Source organism: Medicago truncatula, chromosome 5 (assembly GCF_003473485.1).
Source record: "Medicago truncatula cultivar Jemalong A17 chromosome 5, MtrunA17r5.0-ANR, whole genome shotgun sequence".
Classification (NCBI taxonomy): domain Eukaryota; kingdom Viridiplantae; phylum Streptophyta; class Magnoliopsida; order Fabales; family Fabaceae; genus Medicago; species Medicago truncatula.
This window is the reverse complement of record NC_053046.1, coordinates 29,114,350-29,130,329: the sequence shown is the minus strand read 5'-3', so window position 1 is coordinate 29,130,329 and position 15,980 is coordinate 29,114,350. Positions and strand designations below refer to the sequence as shown.

Genomic DNA, 15,980 nt, shown 5'->3' with positions numbered 1-15,980 from the left:
ATCCAATACACCCTTCCTAATTGGCTTGTGAAAGTGTAAGATTTTGTTAGTATCGTATTTGAATTCCTCTGAAATGATATATTGATGTTTATAATTACGAGTAACAAATTCCATTGCTAAGAATATAATACTTCAATAACTATAGTCTATATCAAAGATATAACATTTATCTAAAAAATTTAAGCAACAAAATCATTTGTATCCCAAACACAAATCAATGGATCTGTCATGAATTCTTATAAAGAGAATAGCTCAATTGATCTCAAGCTCAACTTCCATGCATACTTGAATTGAATAAAATTTTGGATAGTTTCTATCAGTGAAAAAAAAAAAAAAAAAACCAATTGATGCACTTATGTGTAAAAATACAAACTTTCAATTAGCATAGGAAGACGCTAATGTGAAATGGAGTATTAGCAATACAAAAGTTTTGATAAAAAAGAATAAAAAAAAATTAGTACAAGCTAATTACCATAAATGGTCATTGAATTTTAGGTCGTTGAAATTGTCAACGAAACACATAATCGTCTTAACAGACGATGATACTGTAATTGCAGGTTCAATCTACAATTTTGATGTTGGAGGATGAACAATTAGAGTGAATTGTTGACAAATGAAGGACAAAATAAAAACTAAGTAAATTGGTAAGCAACAACAATTGATAGAAAGATATTAACTTGTCAAAAAGAATGATATTCCCATGGTATTCCCCGAACTGATAACATGAACACACCATGCCATTCAAGCAATCTGAAATTTGTGCTCTATGGTTTCAGAGCAAAGGAAATTGAACTAAGGTCTATCTGAAAATTCCAGCTTAGGCTATACAATACAAGTCATATTAATGCAGTTGAATGAAACAATAAAACCATCATGCTCATTAAGGAGCCAGAAAATATCAGCATGTTATGTAATCAAACAGTCTGGCTTAATGTCATGGGGATGGTTGAACTGTTCCCTATACATCCTATATTTTAGAGTACATAGAATGCTACTTCTTCGAATATAGGCCTTGTATTTCATAAGCCAAAGGCATAGCAATGCCCCACCTGGACAAAAACATTGCTGAACAATTGCAGTGTCTTTCTATCATCTTGAATTTGCCGTGTAACAAAATATTTGGCCTTAATGTAATTGACTTTTGTCGACATTATGAATATTCCCTTCCGACATTCCTCTTTTCAAGTATAATTGTGAAGATTCATTCTGACTATCTGAGTGATATGGCTGGCTATCTGATTTTCTCAGTTTTTCTGAATATTGAGGTGAATGATCTTCATTGCCTCTAACTTTCTCAGAGGTTGATGGAGAATGATTTTCAGATCCTCGGGTCCTTTTTGGAGACATAAGAGACATGTAAAATTCAAACCCTCGAGACTTATTGGGGGATGGAACTGGCGATTGACGTTCGTTTTCTCGAGACATATTTGGGGATCGAAGTAGAGACTTATTTGGCGATTGACGTTCGTTGGGAGATGGAGGTGGTAGCTGAAGTTCAAGTGCTTTTCCTTTATTCATGTTTCGTATTTCATTTGAAAACTGACTACGGCGATCCTTCAAAAAGTATAGTTTGGACGTTAGTCTTGTAATTGTAGAAGTAGTGAAACTTGTTCCCTGCTGTGAAAGAATTTAATGAATAAGTCTGTTTAACTCGACAAAATTTCAATACAAAATGGTTATTTCTGTTGAAAGCAAATGTCTTATCTTCATGCTGACAAAAAATTTGCTGCTTTCAAGAAGCATCTTTGGTTTATTGTGTGCTTAGATCAGATTTTGCAAATTTGGTTTGCTTGAACTTGATTTTCATAAGCTTGTTTGTTAGAATTTATTCATTCTTCTTAACTTTTATTTAGAAAGTGATTTTGGTTAAAGAATTGTTTGAATGCTATGATCTAATAAATTCCTTTTATATCAACGAAGCCTTGGAATTTTTTTTCCTACGACAAAATATAATGTGCATATAAAGTAATTAAGATTCCTTTTATATCAACTAAGCTTTGGAATTTTTTTCCTACAACAAAATTACTGGTGCTGATTTCACAATTTAACAAAGAGTCTGATTAATATCTAGATTCACATTATAGTTTAGGAAACTTACCTCAGCTCTTGCAACAGATTTCTTGGAACTAGGCGAATGTTTATTTGGTAAAGATGTTGACTCTGGTTTTCTCTCATTCTCGTTTCCTGCTTCACCAAAATGACTGTCCTGCTGTAAAATTGAGAAATAATTCATGGATTAAGGGTAGAAATATACTATAAGCGAACCAATTCATCAGTCTTCTTCATCCAAAACTGATAACATAATCTTCAAGTTGATTATGATATTAAATTTACCTTTTTTATTGACCTGTCAGATTCTGAAATGGCTGCAACTTCAGTATCTGGCTTGTTCTTCCTGTCAAATAGATTCCCATGTGTAAAATATAAAATTTATCATCTATACACAATATTTTAAGTGCCAAAATACCTCAATATTTTTTTTACATACAAAAGCGATCGAGTCTAATATTGTAAAAGCGATCTCTTGTAGAAAACTAAAGCGTTTGAGTCTAATATTGTAAAATTAGGAACTAAGAAAGTGATGCTCTCACGTAATGATTAACATACAAATTTCTTTCATGGCTTGATATCTGTTGAGATATAGAACCAGAATTCCATTCAACTTGTGCATTAAGCCGTAAACCAAGCTCATTAACCTTCCGTTCTAAGTCGGCAAGATCTGCTTCTATCAGCACTATTTCCTCAACATCTGCCTTGGTCTGTAGAAAGTATGCAGATTAAGAAGTTGTTGCATTATGAGAACAAATAAACAAATATATGAATGAGATAGACTAACCTTTTCATCAATACCCGATAACTCAGACGAAGTCCCTGGATGAATCTCAAGTCCTGCTTCAAGAGTTGCCCTGAAGCTCTTCTCCTTTAGCAATTGTTCCTGTAATTTATCCACCTGCAAGGAAATAGTAGGTAACAGAATCTCAGTTTACATGAGTATGGAGGAAGAGGGGTACGTGGAGTGGGTATGTTCTCTCATAATGAACTTACATTTCGCTCAAGAACCAGACGACGCTCGTGCAATGCTTCCTTTCGTGTTTCCACATAAGACTGCAGCTTTGCATTTACTTTTACCTGAAAGAGGAAATGAAAATGGACAATTGATTCTTGTACACAGACAAAGTAAAATTGAGAAAACCAAGGTTTAACCTCCTCTGCAATTTGCCTTTGCAATTCTGTCTTAACAGCTTCAAGCCTCTCAACTTCAGCTCTAAGAATCATGAGAAACATAAGTTAGTGGACAGAGTAAGTGAAAAAAATGATAAGAGTCATTTAAGTGACTTCTCCATTTCAAACGATACTCTAACACTGGAAACGTCCTGTGAAATAGTATAAGATACTCTACGATAATATCAAGATATTATTATACATTTTATACCTTATAACAGTTCAATTTTATTTATTATGGAAACTTTAAATACATTTCAAAACATGAAAAGGAAAAGCGGTTTCATGGATTTTTTTAGCAATGAGGAGTCAATTTAATATATATGAGTGGATTGCATGGCTTTGATGTTTATTTCATGTACACTCTTTATCAACGTATTATTATCTATGTTTCTGAAAGACTCTTCATGGACAAACATAAATAATTTGATAAGCATATTGCATGGCCTTGTAGAGTATCCCTCAAATATAACATGCTCTGATTGAAGCATAAAAGGATTCCGTATCTACGAAGCATAAAAAGAGTTTGAAGAACCACAGTTCAAAGGCAAAGAACGAGTTACATCACAAATATACCAAGAAAAAATCGAACCAAGAATTCCACAGTTCTTAGATGTCAATTACTTACTCATTTTCGTCTAGAAAATCAATGGATTCCATGGAAAGGTCCTTGCTTCCCTGGACATCATACAGAAAGAAGACATATTAACCTGGACTTTATAGTTACGGAATAAACTTAAACCGGTCTCAAGTAAAGTATAAAATTAGCCCGAAATATGAAAGTTTTAGCCAATTTAGGGGAAATGACAGTGACAAAGACAATTGCCAATATTAAAAAAGTCACATAACTAATCATGAGAAGATTTACTCACATGGTTTTGCCCCAAAACAGTGCGGCATCGATGCATTTTCCTATTGGATATGGCATCGTTACATGAAGAAGTGCTAGGACAATTTGATCTATTCATTGTAGTTTGGTCAGGGGATAAGCCTTCAATTATATATGTGGGCTTAGTGGAGTCATTTGCAGAAGCAGTCTTATTTTGGCTTGTGAAATTTTCACAGCTTTTGATATCTTCAGACTGAGGCAATGAGACTTCAAGATAGTCACAAACCTCTGAGGACTTTGAACTTGAATATGAAATATTATGGTCCTATACATCAAACAAAAAAAAGTAATTGATTAAAGAATTTATTAAACATCAAACCTTACATAATTAAACAAGAAAAAGTAATTGATTAAAGAATTTATTGAGTTTGGGTAGGGAAAAACTTGTTTGATAATACAAAGGTTAAACTAAAACTAAGGTCAGTTAAACGTTATACTTGAGAAAAGGATGTAATTAGAGTAAAACCAGAATTCCACCATGTTGAACTACACATTTCTTCCTCCATGAAAACATGAGTTCCGATCTTTTTCATAAACTAAATATAGTCCAACAGAAATAAATGAATATGCTCACTTACAAACTTATTTGCTATAATGTCATCAAATTGTCATGACTTAACTAAGACTCGAACCTTATCATCATATTCATCGTTGACTGCAGAGTCTCCGGTCTCGCTGTTGGTTTCACTAACAAGTTCATCACTAGCATCTACATCTGACCCCTCTATTGATTCATCTTGCTCATCATCATAATAATCATCATAGGACAAATCATCATCCTCACTCTCAGATTCATCATCTTCTGAGTCTATGTACATATCAGGTCCGGGAGACGAAGAACCTTCCTGATAGAACACTAATAACTTAGAAACATGTGGAGACAGTAGCATAGAGAGTTTGAAATTAATATAATTAGAAGAAGCATGTATTTTTTTAATCAAAAAGAGGCAGAGATCCCCCTGTGTATAAGTCCAAACATTCAAAAGGTTTAAATTGATTTTAACCTTGTTGCATGGAGTCAAGATTAGGAATGAAAATCACATTTTAACATTGGCGTTCTCATCAAAAGATGCACCTTATTTTCTGTCGAAGTTATGGGTTTTATATAAGAGAGAAATAGTAAGAGCTTGAATATTATCGAAAATAACTTGACAATACTTGATGCAAAATACTAAATACTAGCCTCAATTTGTAGAGATTCATATTCTTAAATAAATAGGGAAATAAATAAACAAATCATAATTATAACCAAGTTATACGGAAACTAAGGCACTCAAACTGATGTAAGAGAAGCATGAAATATGAGCGTGCATGCTATCAGATGGAAGCCATGAAAATAGAGATATAAATTATAGATAAAACTACCTCAAATATGCTGTTATATTCTTCTAATAATGTAATAACAATTCCTTGAGCATGGTTAGCCGCAGCAGCTGCTTGTAGAAGTTGAAGGGAACTATCCCCACCTACATCAAAATCATTTTCTATCTCACAATCCCCAACTAGAAGGGGGCGAAGAAGTAATGGTGCCATGCATGCTGCCACAGCCGATGAGCTCATTCTGTTCTCATCTTTTCGGGAAGCTACTGCTTGCATCATCAAGAGTATTCTGTACAATAGAGAAATGCATAATTTACATAGTATAATAATATTCATATGTATAATGGAGAACAAAACAAAACCAAAAAGAAAAAATAGCTAACCATAAGTTAACAACTGAATGTTAGTCCTATTCATGGAATATATTCTATTCACAAGTTACTTCTCCCAGACATTGGAAACAGAATAAAATGTACACTATCACCATATATAGAAAGATTGAAAACCATAATCGTTATCATTTCCAAAGACATTGTCCAGCATTCTCCCACATTTAAATGTCAATTTGTATTCGAAGTATTGTTCGAGTTCCTTAACATGGTTGAGGCCATTTAATAGTAGCTGGTGCTTTGGCGCTTATGGAGTCAACATCTTCAACAGACCTGTCTCCTATGTGTTAAAATTAGAAAAATTGGTATTTCCCCTCATAGGTATGTGTGTGTATGCGCGCGCATGCCTGTACACCATATTTATCATATCTAAAGAAATATTTATCCCAATATAACTACTATATTATATTAAGTTTTTTAAAAAAAGAAAATGTTGACTTTGTATCAACATTAACATATAATATAATTCAGAAAATAAACCAAGGAATAAGAGCATTCTTAATCCTGAAGTTTGGCACATAAGATAACAAAGATACAATAAATGGTTTAAAATGAGGATAGCAATCAATGAGATCTTTGGAAAACAAAGATATCATAAAATGAAAAGTAATTAATCAAATACCTTTGCAACAAACGGCGGTTTGGTTCAGGAAAAGTGTCACATATTGCTGTACGCATAGCAGAAACCCTATTCTCACGTGCAGTTCCTAAAATATGTGATAGGTTCAAATGATGAATGAAAATTAAGCTTCAAAGGAGATACATAAAAACTGAAAAGAATATGAGAATTTTGTTTGTGTTTATCTATTCTGTTGTGACTGAACACATGAAAAACATAGAAAATTTCAGAGAAAATGTGGAGTGCATGTACTACAATATATGTAATGTGTGTACAATGTAAATGCCACTGTGTATGCCTTGTATCACAAAATTTGTTAGGAGTTTATCTAGTTAGTTTTGACAGTTGTACCATGTTAACCGTCACATTCTGTTAAAGTGGTTACTATTATGTTAGCGGCAGTTGCTGACTGCCTTCTCTTCTATACCCTATAATGGGCCATGGCCTGTGGGCTTTGCATACCATGACCAATGTTACAAAGAAATTACTTCTAATACAAAAAAAATTAAACAAACGGGGATAAACAATACAAACAGAGACTTATCTCTTACATTCACCTCTCAAACTCTGGTTGGTCAAGTGCGAAACTGCCAAATGCTCTAACTCTAGGTCTAGCACAAGCACAGGGAACCGGACTGCAGGCAGAGGTTTAGTGAGTGCATCAGCCTACGGATCTTGAGTTGGGATGATACACAATAAGGCTCTTATTGAGAACCATATGTTCAGCTCCTTATGCTTAGTGCGAGAGTGCAGAACAGGATTACGAGACAATTTGTACATGTTTCAAGTTCTCAATTTATTTTGCTTTCTATTAGGCAGTTAACTCAACTCACCTTCTTGACTATACCGTACATATTTCACTATATATTATGTTTCCCTATAGGACCAGAGTTCAGGTAAGATGGTTGCCATCGGATGTGAGTTTAATGACCTCTAAAACCACCCCAACTACCCTCATATTTGCACGGCTACTGATTCCACCCTTTTTCTAATACATCAGCAATTGGGTCACCCTAGCCTTGCAAGGTTTTGACTGTCGAATTTATACAATGTGTCTTGTGTTCATGTCAAATTGTTAAACATGCTGGTAGTTAGTTTCTTAATCATATGTCCATAGTCCAGATAACTCTCTTTCTCCTTTTGCTTCGGCATTACACTCTGCACTTATTGACACCATGCATCTCTGAGTATACTTGTTTTTTACAGTCTTGCACCAGATCTTGATAAATAGCTCTCTTAGTTTCTCAAAGGTCTTTCTGAGTTACACACAATGCATAAAGGGTTATCGTACTTCATGTATCTAGTCTCAGCTTTTGTAACTGTCTGAGCATGCATCTTTCTCTGGACCATCGAACAAACCTTATCTTGGTCATTTTACTTGTTCCTCCAATTGTAGCCGAGTATACTCCACCGTCGTTACCCAGGTTCAAAGTACTTCTACGCTAATTCATCACTTGTATATTTATCATTATCATCCATCTACACCTCTGACTCGTGCACCTGTGTTTTCTTCTCCTACTGATATAACTCATGTGGACTCTAGAATTATCAAACTCTTGGAATTGACCTTCCTATTGCACTCGGACATGTATATGGTCCACGTGTAACCCTTCTCATTATATTACTTTGAGCTATCATCGCTCGTCATCAATACATCATATTTCTCATGTGTCTTTCTTCCTTGTATTCTATATCTATTCCTAAGTAAGACTACACGGGAAGAAATGTCCCTTCTCGGTGGAACTAGGCTACGGTTAAAGAAATATTTGCATTTCAGAGAAATTGGTTTGGACAGTTCAATAATTAGAGGTAGAATGAAATCAAGAAAAACTATAAATTAAATAAAAAGAGAGAGATTTAAAGCTAAATAACATATTGTCAGACTACATGACTGAGAATTATGGCATTGTTTCATCTATGAATCTAATATCAGCTGATGGAAAAAGGCTTGATTGTTGTTGTGTGGTTATTTAAGTATAGCTGGACAGCAGAAATATCATGTACAATAAATACTGGGTAACCTTTCAATTAATATTAAATGAAGAATTGAATACTTAAATAATACTTACGACAAGCTGCTAACAACGCCTTGCAACAAGATACTGGGATTGGAAAAGACCGCAACTCACGAAGTACATGCTGGAAATTTTTTGATAGAAAAGTAAGAAATTAAAGCTTTTAGTATATGTGCTGGATGAAGGAATGAGTCGTTCAGTTTATCATGATACCTTAACACAATCAGCAACAACATGTGCGTCCTCCCCCTCAGAAAATTCAACTTTTCCTACAACCATAGAGCATACCATGGACATAAGATTTGATGAGTAGTTAAGGTAAAAGAAAGTACGGTGTCATAAAAAAAAAACTGTATGACCTATAATGGCCTTGTAGCTAATTCTTGTAAGAATAGGGACACATGCAATTTACTATTCCGATTATTTGCATCGAAAGGCCTGAAGTATGGCTGAAGCTAAGCTAGACATGTGGAAATTACCTTCAGCACACAAACTAATCAAAATGGAGGTATCCCTAGGAGGAAGATGTACAAAAAAAAAAAAAAAAAAAAAAAAAATACAGCGCAAGGATTTTTAGAACCAGAAGTACAAACCTTGTTCATATTCCCGGACTCGATTTTCAACATCTTCAACATCGGCTGCTTGACGCAAAATCCCTTCTACTTTGGCTCCTGTGTTTCTAGCATTAATTAGCTTCACATGAAACAACTTACCGGTTTATGTCATATTATAAACAATTCCATAAGGGTTATAAAAACATTATGTTCGTTGCAAGGTCGCATTGATAGTCAATTAAAGGAAAACCGGAAAACCTAAAGTTTAGAAGAAACCATTGAATTTTTTTTTGCTTTAGAGGTAATTCACTAGGGAAAGTGATATATTGATCTTCTAAGTTCTAACATCTTCATCACACATCAACCTTAAAGACTAATGCAACTACCATTCAAGCTACAAGTTCACTGGCACTAAATAATTTGGTTTATGATATAGCCTATAATGCATCATGTTTGTTTTAAAGCTGTCTAAAAACAACAAGTGTTTCAATTTGTATGATTGTTTTTGTGTGAACAAAAACATACAGAAAATAAAACCTACCATGCTCTTCTATGAACCTCAGGGCTTTTTCCAAAAAAGATGGAGTTCCGTCAACTTCCTCCAAAGCAAGTAAAATTGGCCGGCCAAGGACTGCATAATTTACTGTTTCTTTATCCTTCACTATAAAAGAAATGCAGAAAAATCAGATGAAAGCTAAGCAAGATGATATAATATATTCTTCTAAACATCATTATGAAAATTCATGGTTTTCAGAAAACATCATATTGGTCAGTGAAAGAAAAATGACAAAACAGGTCTGCTAATATATTGCAGAACAAACCAATATGTACAGAGAAAACAATAAAAAAAATTCGGCATCGGGAATTTTAATTTTAATATGTACAATTTAGACCCCTTTACTATAGGGAATGAATCTGTTAATTACCACCAAGAATCTTCAGTAATTTACTAATTACAGTTAAAAAAAGATAGACATACCTAAAGAGGGAAATTAGGATAGGGAAAATACAAGAAATAAGAGGATTTGAAGCAAATCATATCAATTAGTGTTTGCTGTATTTATTCTTCCTACTACTATAGAGGTGAGTATTTATTCTGCATGCTATTATAAATAGAGGTGAGTGTAGTCTGAATTTTTTTGGTTTCCCATCGGCTCCCTTCACATGCAGTAATCCTATTTGAGGCATTGTTGGACAATAAATGTGACCACCTTTCACAGTTGGGATCCGAACCTTGGTTCATCACGTGGTGTGAGTCTAGCCCCTTCGTCTAGACACAGCCCTCGTTGTTGTGTAGTCTGATTTAGACACAGAAATCGCATATTCAACAGAGTGCAAATTGAATCCCTCGGCCATATGGATTAAATCAGCTAATTGTAGCTTAGAAACTTTCCTAGTTGACTTATTGAGTAAGAGAAAATATATTACAAGGAAAGAGGACAATCAGGAAAAGGAATATGTGCATAAAGGAAATAATGAAATTATAAACACATCGAAATAAGGAAATAAGAAAAGTCCCAAGTCCCAGTAATAATATTCACATCATCTGTCAAATCATAAAACAAACAAATCAATATCAGTTATTTTAACATACATGCATCCATACACACACATATATGCAAGATGGCAATTATACATAGATCACGGGCAGCATTTATTGATTGCACACAAGGAGATGCAAACTTCGAAGGAAATTAACATGAATGAAGCCCAAGAGTAGCAAGAACATACACTGGTCCAAATAAATATCGAGTGAATCAGCCTGATAACTCCTAAAGATGCCACTTTGCCCCATCACATTAGTAGCACTTGGTGCGTGTGCCAAAACATTCTCAAGTGCAGTTTTCCATTCATATAAATCCTCAGTAGTTTCAGCCTGTATCATTAACAAAGGCAGAGATACATCAGCAACAGGGAAGCATTTTCGTATCCGCAGTTCTTCCTCTATCTTGTATCTCATTACATGTCAAACCACTTAGCATATCAAACCTAATACAGCTCACAAAACAATGTTTATTGCATTAAGGATGAAATACAGTAACTTGAAAGGAATTTACTGAATTTTCTTGATAATCATAGCACAGACATCATTTATATACTAATGTACACAAAATAGTTTATTCTTTACCAAGGCAGAGAACAAAAAAGGATATTGTGTTCTATCGTAAAAAAATTATGATTTTCTGTACAACGATGATTAATGATTTTAGAGGAAAAGCAAGAAACTTAGAGGAAAAGCAATGATGATTAATGAATAAAAAAGGCTAAATTTAGAGGAAAAGCAAAGCACCTTAAGTGTTAATACTCGTCCATCATGAACATTGGGAAATTGTACAGTCAAAAGTTTCTTATCTGCTTTGATAGAAACACTACAAAATTTGACAAGCACGGGTCAAGAAATTTCACATTCACAAATAGTAATACAGTGATATTATTAAGTCATACAAACTACCAATAATGAGTACTTGTTTAAACCAAGCCAACCTGCCTGAATTGTTGAGGTCAATGCCACCAAGGGTCAAATTAGCTTCGTTTCCCTTCTGAGGAACGCCATTCTGAAAAGTGGGAAAATGACGAAAAAATATACTTGTAAGTACAACATTTCACACTCTCTAAAAACCAGGTCCTCCATGTTGAATTGCATGAATGTGTATTTTAATAAGGATTCATATGTTCAAACATTCAAATCAAAAGGAATTATCATAGAGGATATCGAGATTCGAGAGTTTATGAGCGAACTAGTTCTGAATATAAAATCATCATTGTGCATAAAAAAGGAAAAGTGTCCTATCCTATAAAAATCATGAACCAAGTTCCAACAAACAAAGTAAAGCAGGATATCTTTGTTTCTAGTTGGTAAAATCATTGAAAAATATTCTGGTTTCAAAAATCTAATAGTAAGAAATATATTCAACATATTTATTATGATTAGTTAATGAAGAAAAGTTTACCAATTAAGAAAACAGCTAATGGAAAAATAAATTATGCCAAAAGTGGGTGAACCACAAGATCATATTCATGTATTTTTTTCAATTAATTACCAACTTCATTGTTTTATCGGTAGGGTTTTCTGGAACACGGATTTTCTTACACTGCACGGAGAACACAGCAGAAAAAATGGACAAACCAAATACTATAAAAAATTACTTACTGGATCACTTCTGAAGAAAACAAGTGAAGTTTGTGTTAAAATAAACCATCTTTTCTTCCATGATGTCCATCCAATTCCTCCTACACATCATGAAATACATACTGTGCAGTAAATATAATTGCTTCACAAAATCCACCATTTCGCTAAGTGTTCGATTTTAGCTTTGCATTTGAGTATTATATGTAGTAGAATACAAACTGCGATTGATGTTGGGGAGGATTCAAAGATGAAAAAGCTGAATGTTATCTCACTTATTCTTATTATATATAAACGTCGTGATATATTGTCTAAGGCACATAAATTGTACTAATGGTTGTTGAAGTTAAGAGTTTTAGACAGAAGAATGAAGACTTTAAATATGATAATGGCGTAATATTATTGACATAACTTGTTGATGTTAAGACTAAGTACTAATTCCTATACATTGGAATACAAGACTCCTAATCTTTTGAACAATACAAGACTCCTAATCTTAATTGAATTGGGAAACAAATCATGATAATAACCAAGCAATATGGATATAAAAAAGAAAAAAAACAACGTTAATGGCGAAGAACCAAAAAATTTGATAGTTCCTTAGGAATAAACTAGGAATAAGAAAGACCACAATGTGTAAACTAGAGTAGTTAAACACACCTTTGGAAGATAAGAAAAGCGTCCCACACTTGAAAACCTGTAAGAAATGAAATCACAGGAATTCAAACTACAGTAAGAAGGCAACATGGACTAAACTCCATAAAATTTTTTAGCTCTGAAGCTTCTATTAGAGTTGCTACTTGCAGCTCCCATAAGAAGTCTGCTAGAATCATGCCTATGCATGCACCTTAAAATGCATTACCCTATTTTCCTAATAGGTGTGTCACTTGTTCTCTTTGGGGGATAGATTCTCGTTATGATACGGCTCCTTGGAGCATTAGATCCGGTCACAAAACCACGCCAAAATACTCACGCAGGATATTCTTAGGCTATGATTTTATATATTTCAACAATAAATGTACTGCATACATACGTTATACATGGTTGAAGATCCACTTACCGCATCCCTAACTCTTGATATAATTAATCCATTTAATAACTCCACAGAAATTCTTCAAAAAAAAATAACTCCACAGATATTAGGTTTCACTAATTTAACTGTTGAATATTACTATGTTATCTCAGAAATTAAGCACATCAAATTTTATGTATACAAAGTCCAAATTTGAAACAATTGAATTGAAGGGTAAAGGCTCTGTTTGGATAAACATCTTAATTAAGCGCCTATGGTATAAGCATTTATAAGTTGTTTTCATAAACATCTTAAAGGCTCTTCTTAAAATAAAATATAAAACAAAGTATAACTGTTTTCAAATAAGTTATAAGTTGTTTTCATAAGCTATTCTTGACAGTTGATGGACATGTGCAAGTTGTTTGCATAAGCTCTCTCTAAAAGTCTCCCAAGAGTTTATAGCAGTAAATAAGCTCAAATAAGCCAATCCTAACAAATGTGACTGATGAACACAAAGCTTGACCACGGTGATGAAGTCATTCACAAGCATACTTCCAAACCAATTAGAATTCAAACAATTATAAATCCATTTTTTACAAAGAAAGACAGATTAATTACCTTATTACCATTCCTACTGTGAGAAGCAAGCTGAACTGATGATGCAGCTGGCTGAAGCTTATGTTTAGGAGAGGAGAGCGAAGCATCACTAAATCCCTACAAAACAAACACATAATTCTATAACATCCACCCACCAGTTCACACAAACAAAACATACACTGTGTTCAAAATTGAGCGTTTGGAGCACCACAATCAGGTAAACAACCATTTTGGTCCCTGAAGGTGTGAAACATTGTTATTATAGTCCCTGAATGTATCGAAATTGCAAATACATCCTCTATTGTTTCTTTAGTTACTCATTATGACCCGCAAATGCCCAAATGTGTCTTTAGTTACTCATTTTGGTCCTCAAATGTGTTTTTGTTAGGCAATTAGTTTGCAATTTTGACACGTTCAAGGACTATAATGATAGCGACTCAAACATTCAGGACCAAAATGACCATTTACCCTACCGCAATCCCTAATTCCAAATTAATTAAAAAAAAACTCATGGGAAAAAATTTCCACATGAAAAAAGCATATAAAAGAATTACCTGAGCCGAATTCATATTATGATCTCCCAAATATATCTCCTACAAATACAAAACCCTACATTTGACAAACATTGATCAAAACGGCAATGCATGTGAAGGAATATATGTATAACGATAAACACAAAAAAATGATGATATATAATTGAAACAATAGAATAGAATAAATTACCTAAGGAAGAAATGAAGCATGAAAGAGGAAGAAGAAAGTGAAAGGAGAAAGGATCTCTCTCTTTCACTCTCTTTGATCCGAATGGAATGTGAAAACTGAATGCAATGAAATGAGGGAGGAAGAGAAAATGAATATGAGGAGAGAGAAAGAGAGAGAGATGAAGATGTACACGTCAGCATCAAACATTAAAACACGAACCGGTAGTTGATGGATGGAGGGAAAATACGTAAGAGAACTGTTTTTTGCTCTTTTTTCACAACGCACGTCATACAAATAGAAACATATTTATTATATGCTCTTTTTTTGTACAATAATTATTTAATTTAAAGCATCAAATTAAAGACCGGTGCTAGTCACACCCAAAAAAAACAAGTTACATCCAAATTTATTTAAAATTTAACAATAATACCAAAATTGTCATCTTCATGTAAATTTCTAAAAACCCATCTTTTATGATCATTCTGAACTCTTACCTCATTTCATCCACAAATCACCATAGATGTGCAACCAAGATCTGAATCAACATCTTTGTTATTGATATGTACTATATTCATAAAGGTTAGTGAATTTCATGAATTTCATTTTCGATGAGTTTATATGTTTATTGTTTGTTTTGGTATGAGATATGCTTGTCAATTTGATTTTAAGTGAGAGGTTAGTGTAAATTAAGTTTACGTGTATGTATATAAAAGGGGTTAGTGTACTTTACGTATGTAGGTTAATGTAAATTCAAATTTACGTATGTTTAATTTAGGTTAGTGTAAATTCAGTTTACTTACGTTCAATCTAGGTTAATGTAAATTAAGTTTACTTATGTTCAATTTAGGTTAATGTAAATTTAGTTTACGTGTATATATAGTATGTATATAAGAGGTTAATGTAAATTCAGTTTACTTACGTTCAGTCTAGGTTAATGTAAATTAAGTTTACTTACGTTCAATTTAAGTTATTTAGTTTACGTATGTATATAGTATGTATATAAGAGGTTAGTGTAAATTCAGTTTACTTACGTTCAATCTAGGTTAATGTAAATTAAGTTTACTTATGTTCAATTTAGGGATATGTTAGTCATTTTGGGGTGTAACTTGTTTTTTTTTGGGTGTGACTAGCACCAGTCCAAATTAAACTATATAGATACATTTGTTTTTGTCATGCTATAAAAAGTTGAATTTTTATTTATATCTGCTATTCTTCTTCCAACTATAAGGATTTTTTCAGATTCTTTTCCTCAATTATAAGGAAAAAGTTATACGTTTTTTAACTGTATTTTCTTTTATCTTATTTTAAGGTGATTAGTTTTTAATTTGTTAGTAGTTTTTAAATGTTTTAGTATTTCTCATTTCTCATGTATAAGGATGTATTTGAAATATTCAAAATAATAATAATAATAGAAAGGAAAAAAACAAATTGCACTCACCTCCCCTAAGATTTTATTAAAAGACACTCACATCCCATCTAGTTTGAAAAAAATCAATCACCTCCCTTAAGTATTCTATGACCAAGGCATTTTCCC

The 15,980-nt window shown here is 33.2% G+C and overlaps 1 protein-coding gene across 4 annotated transcripts; it reads right to left on the bottom strand.

Moving 5' to 3' along the window:
* Positions 1 to 658: 658 nt before the first annotated feature.
* On the bottom strand, positions 659 to 14,620 carry LOC11426845 (rho GTPase-activating protein REN1). 4 transcript variants are annotated; one of them, XM_024783822.2, is made up of 24 exons: positions 14,468 to 14,620; positions 14,299 to 14,353; positions 13,766 to 13,861; positions 12,796 to 12,832; positions 12,160 to 12,239; positions 11,493 to 11,563; positions 11,299 to 11,377; positions 10,740 to 10,884; positions 9,550 to 9,669; positions 9,048 to 9,125; positions 8,668 to 8,723; positions 8,509 to 8,578; positions 6,443 to 6,527; positions 5,477 to 5,720; positions 4,744 to 4,956; positions 4,095 to 4,376; positions 3,851 to 3,900; positions 3,205 to 3,265; positions 3,046 to 3,129; positions 2,837 to 2,950; positions 2,608 to 2,759; positions 2,335 to 2,395; positions 2,099 to 2,209; positions 659 to 1,617 (listed from the first exon to the last, which is right to left on the bottom strand). In XM_024783822.2, exons 2-24 carry the CDS (start codon positions 14,311 to 14,313, stop codon positions 1,126 to 1,128), a joined length of 2,796 nt encoding a protein of 931 aa, XP_024639590.1. In that variant the 5' UTR covers positions 14,314 to 14,353; positions 14,468 to 14,620; the 3' UTR covers positions 659 to 1,125. The 4 variants fall into 4 exon arrangements, with proteins under 4 accessions (XP_024639590.1, XP_024639591.1, XP_024639592.1 ...); XM_024783823.2 differs by having other exon boundaries at positions 659 to 1,614; XM_024783824.2 differs by having other exon boundaries at positions 659 to 1,554.
* Positions 14,621 to 15,980: the final 1,360 nt, after the last annotated feature.

Excerpts from the sequence above, each read along its gene's own strand:
- LOC11426845 (XM_024783822.2), bottom strand. Across the intron at positions 12,833-13,765 it reads ACAGTAGGAATGGTAATAAG|GTTTTCAAGTGTGGGACGCT; the intron begins GTAATTAATCTG and ends CATTTCTTACAG. Across the intron at positions 6,528-8,508 it reads GGCGTTGTTAGCAGCTTGTC|GAACTGCACGTGAGAATAGG; the intron begins GTAAGTATTATT and ends CACATATTTTAG.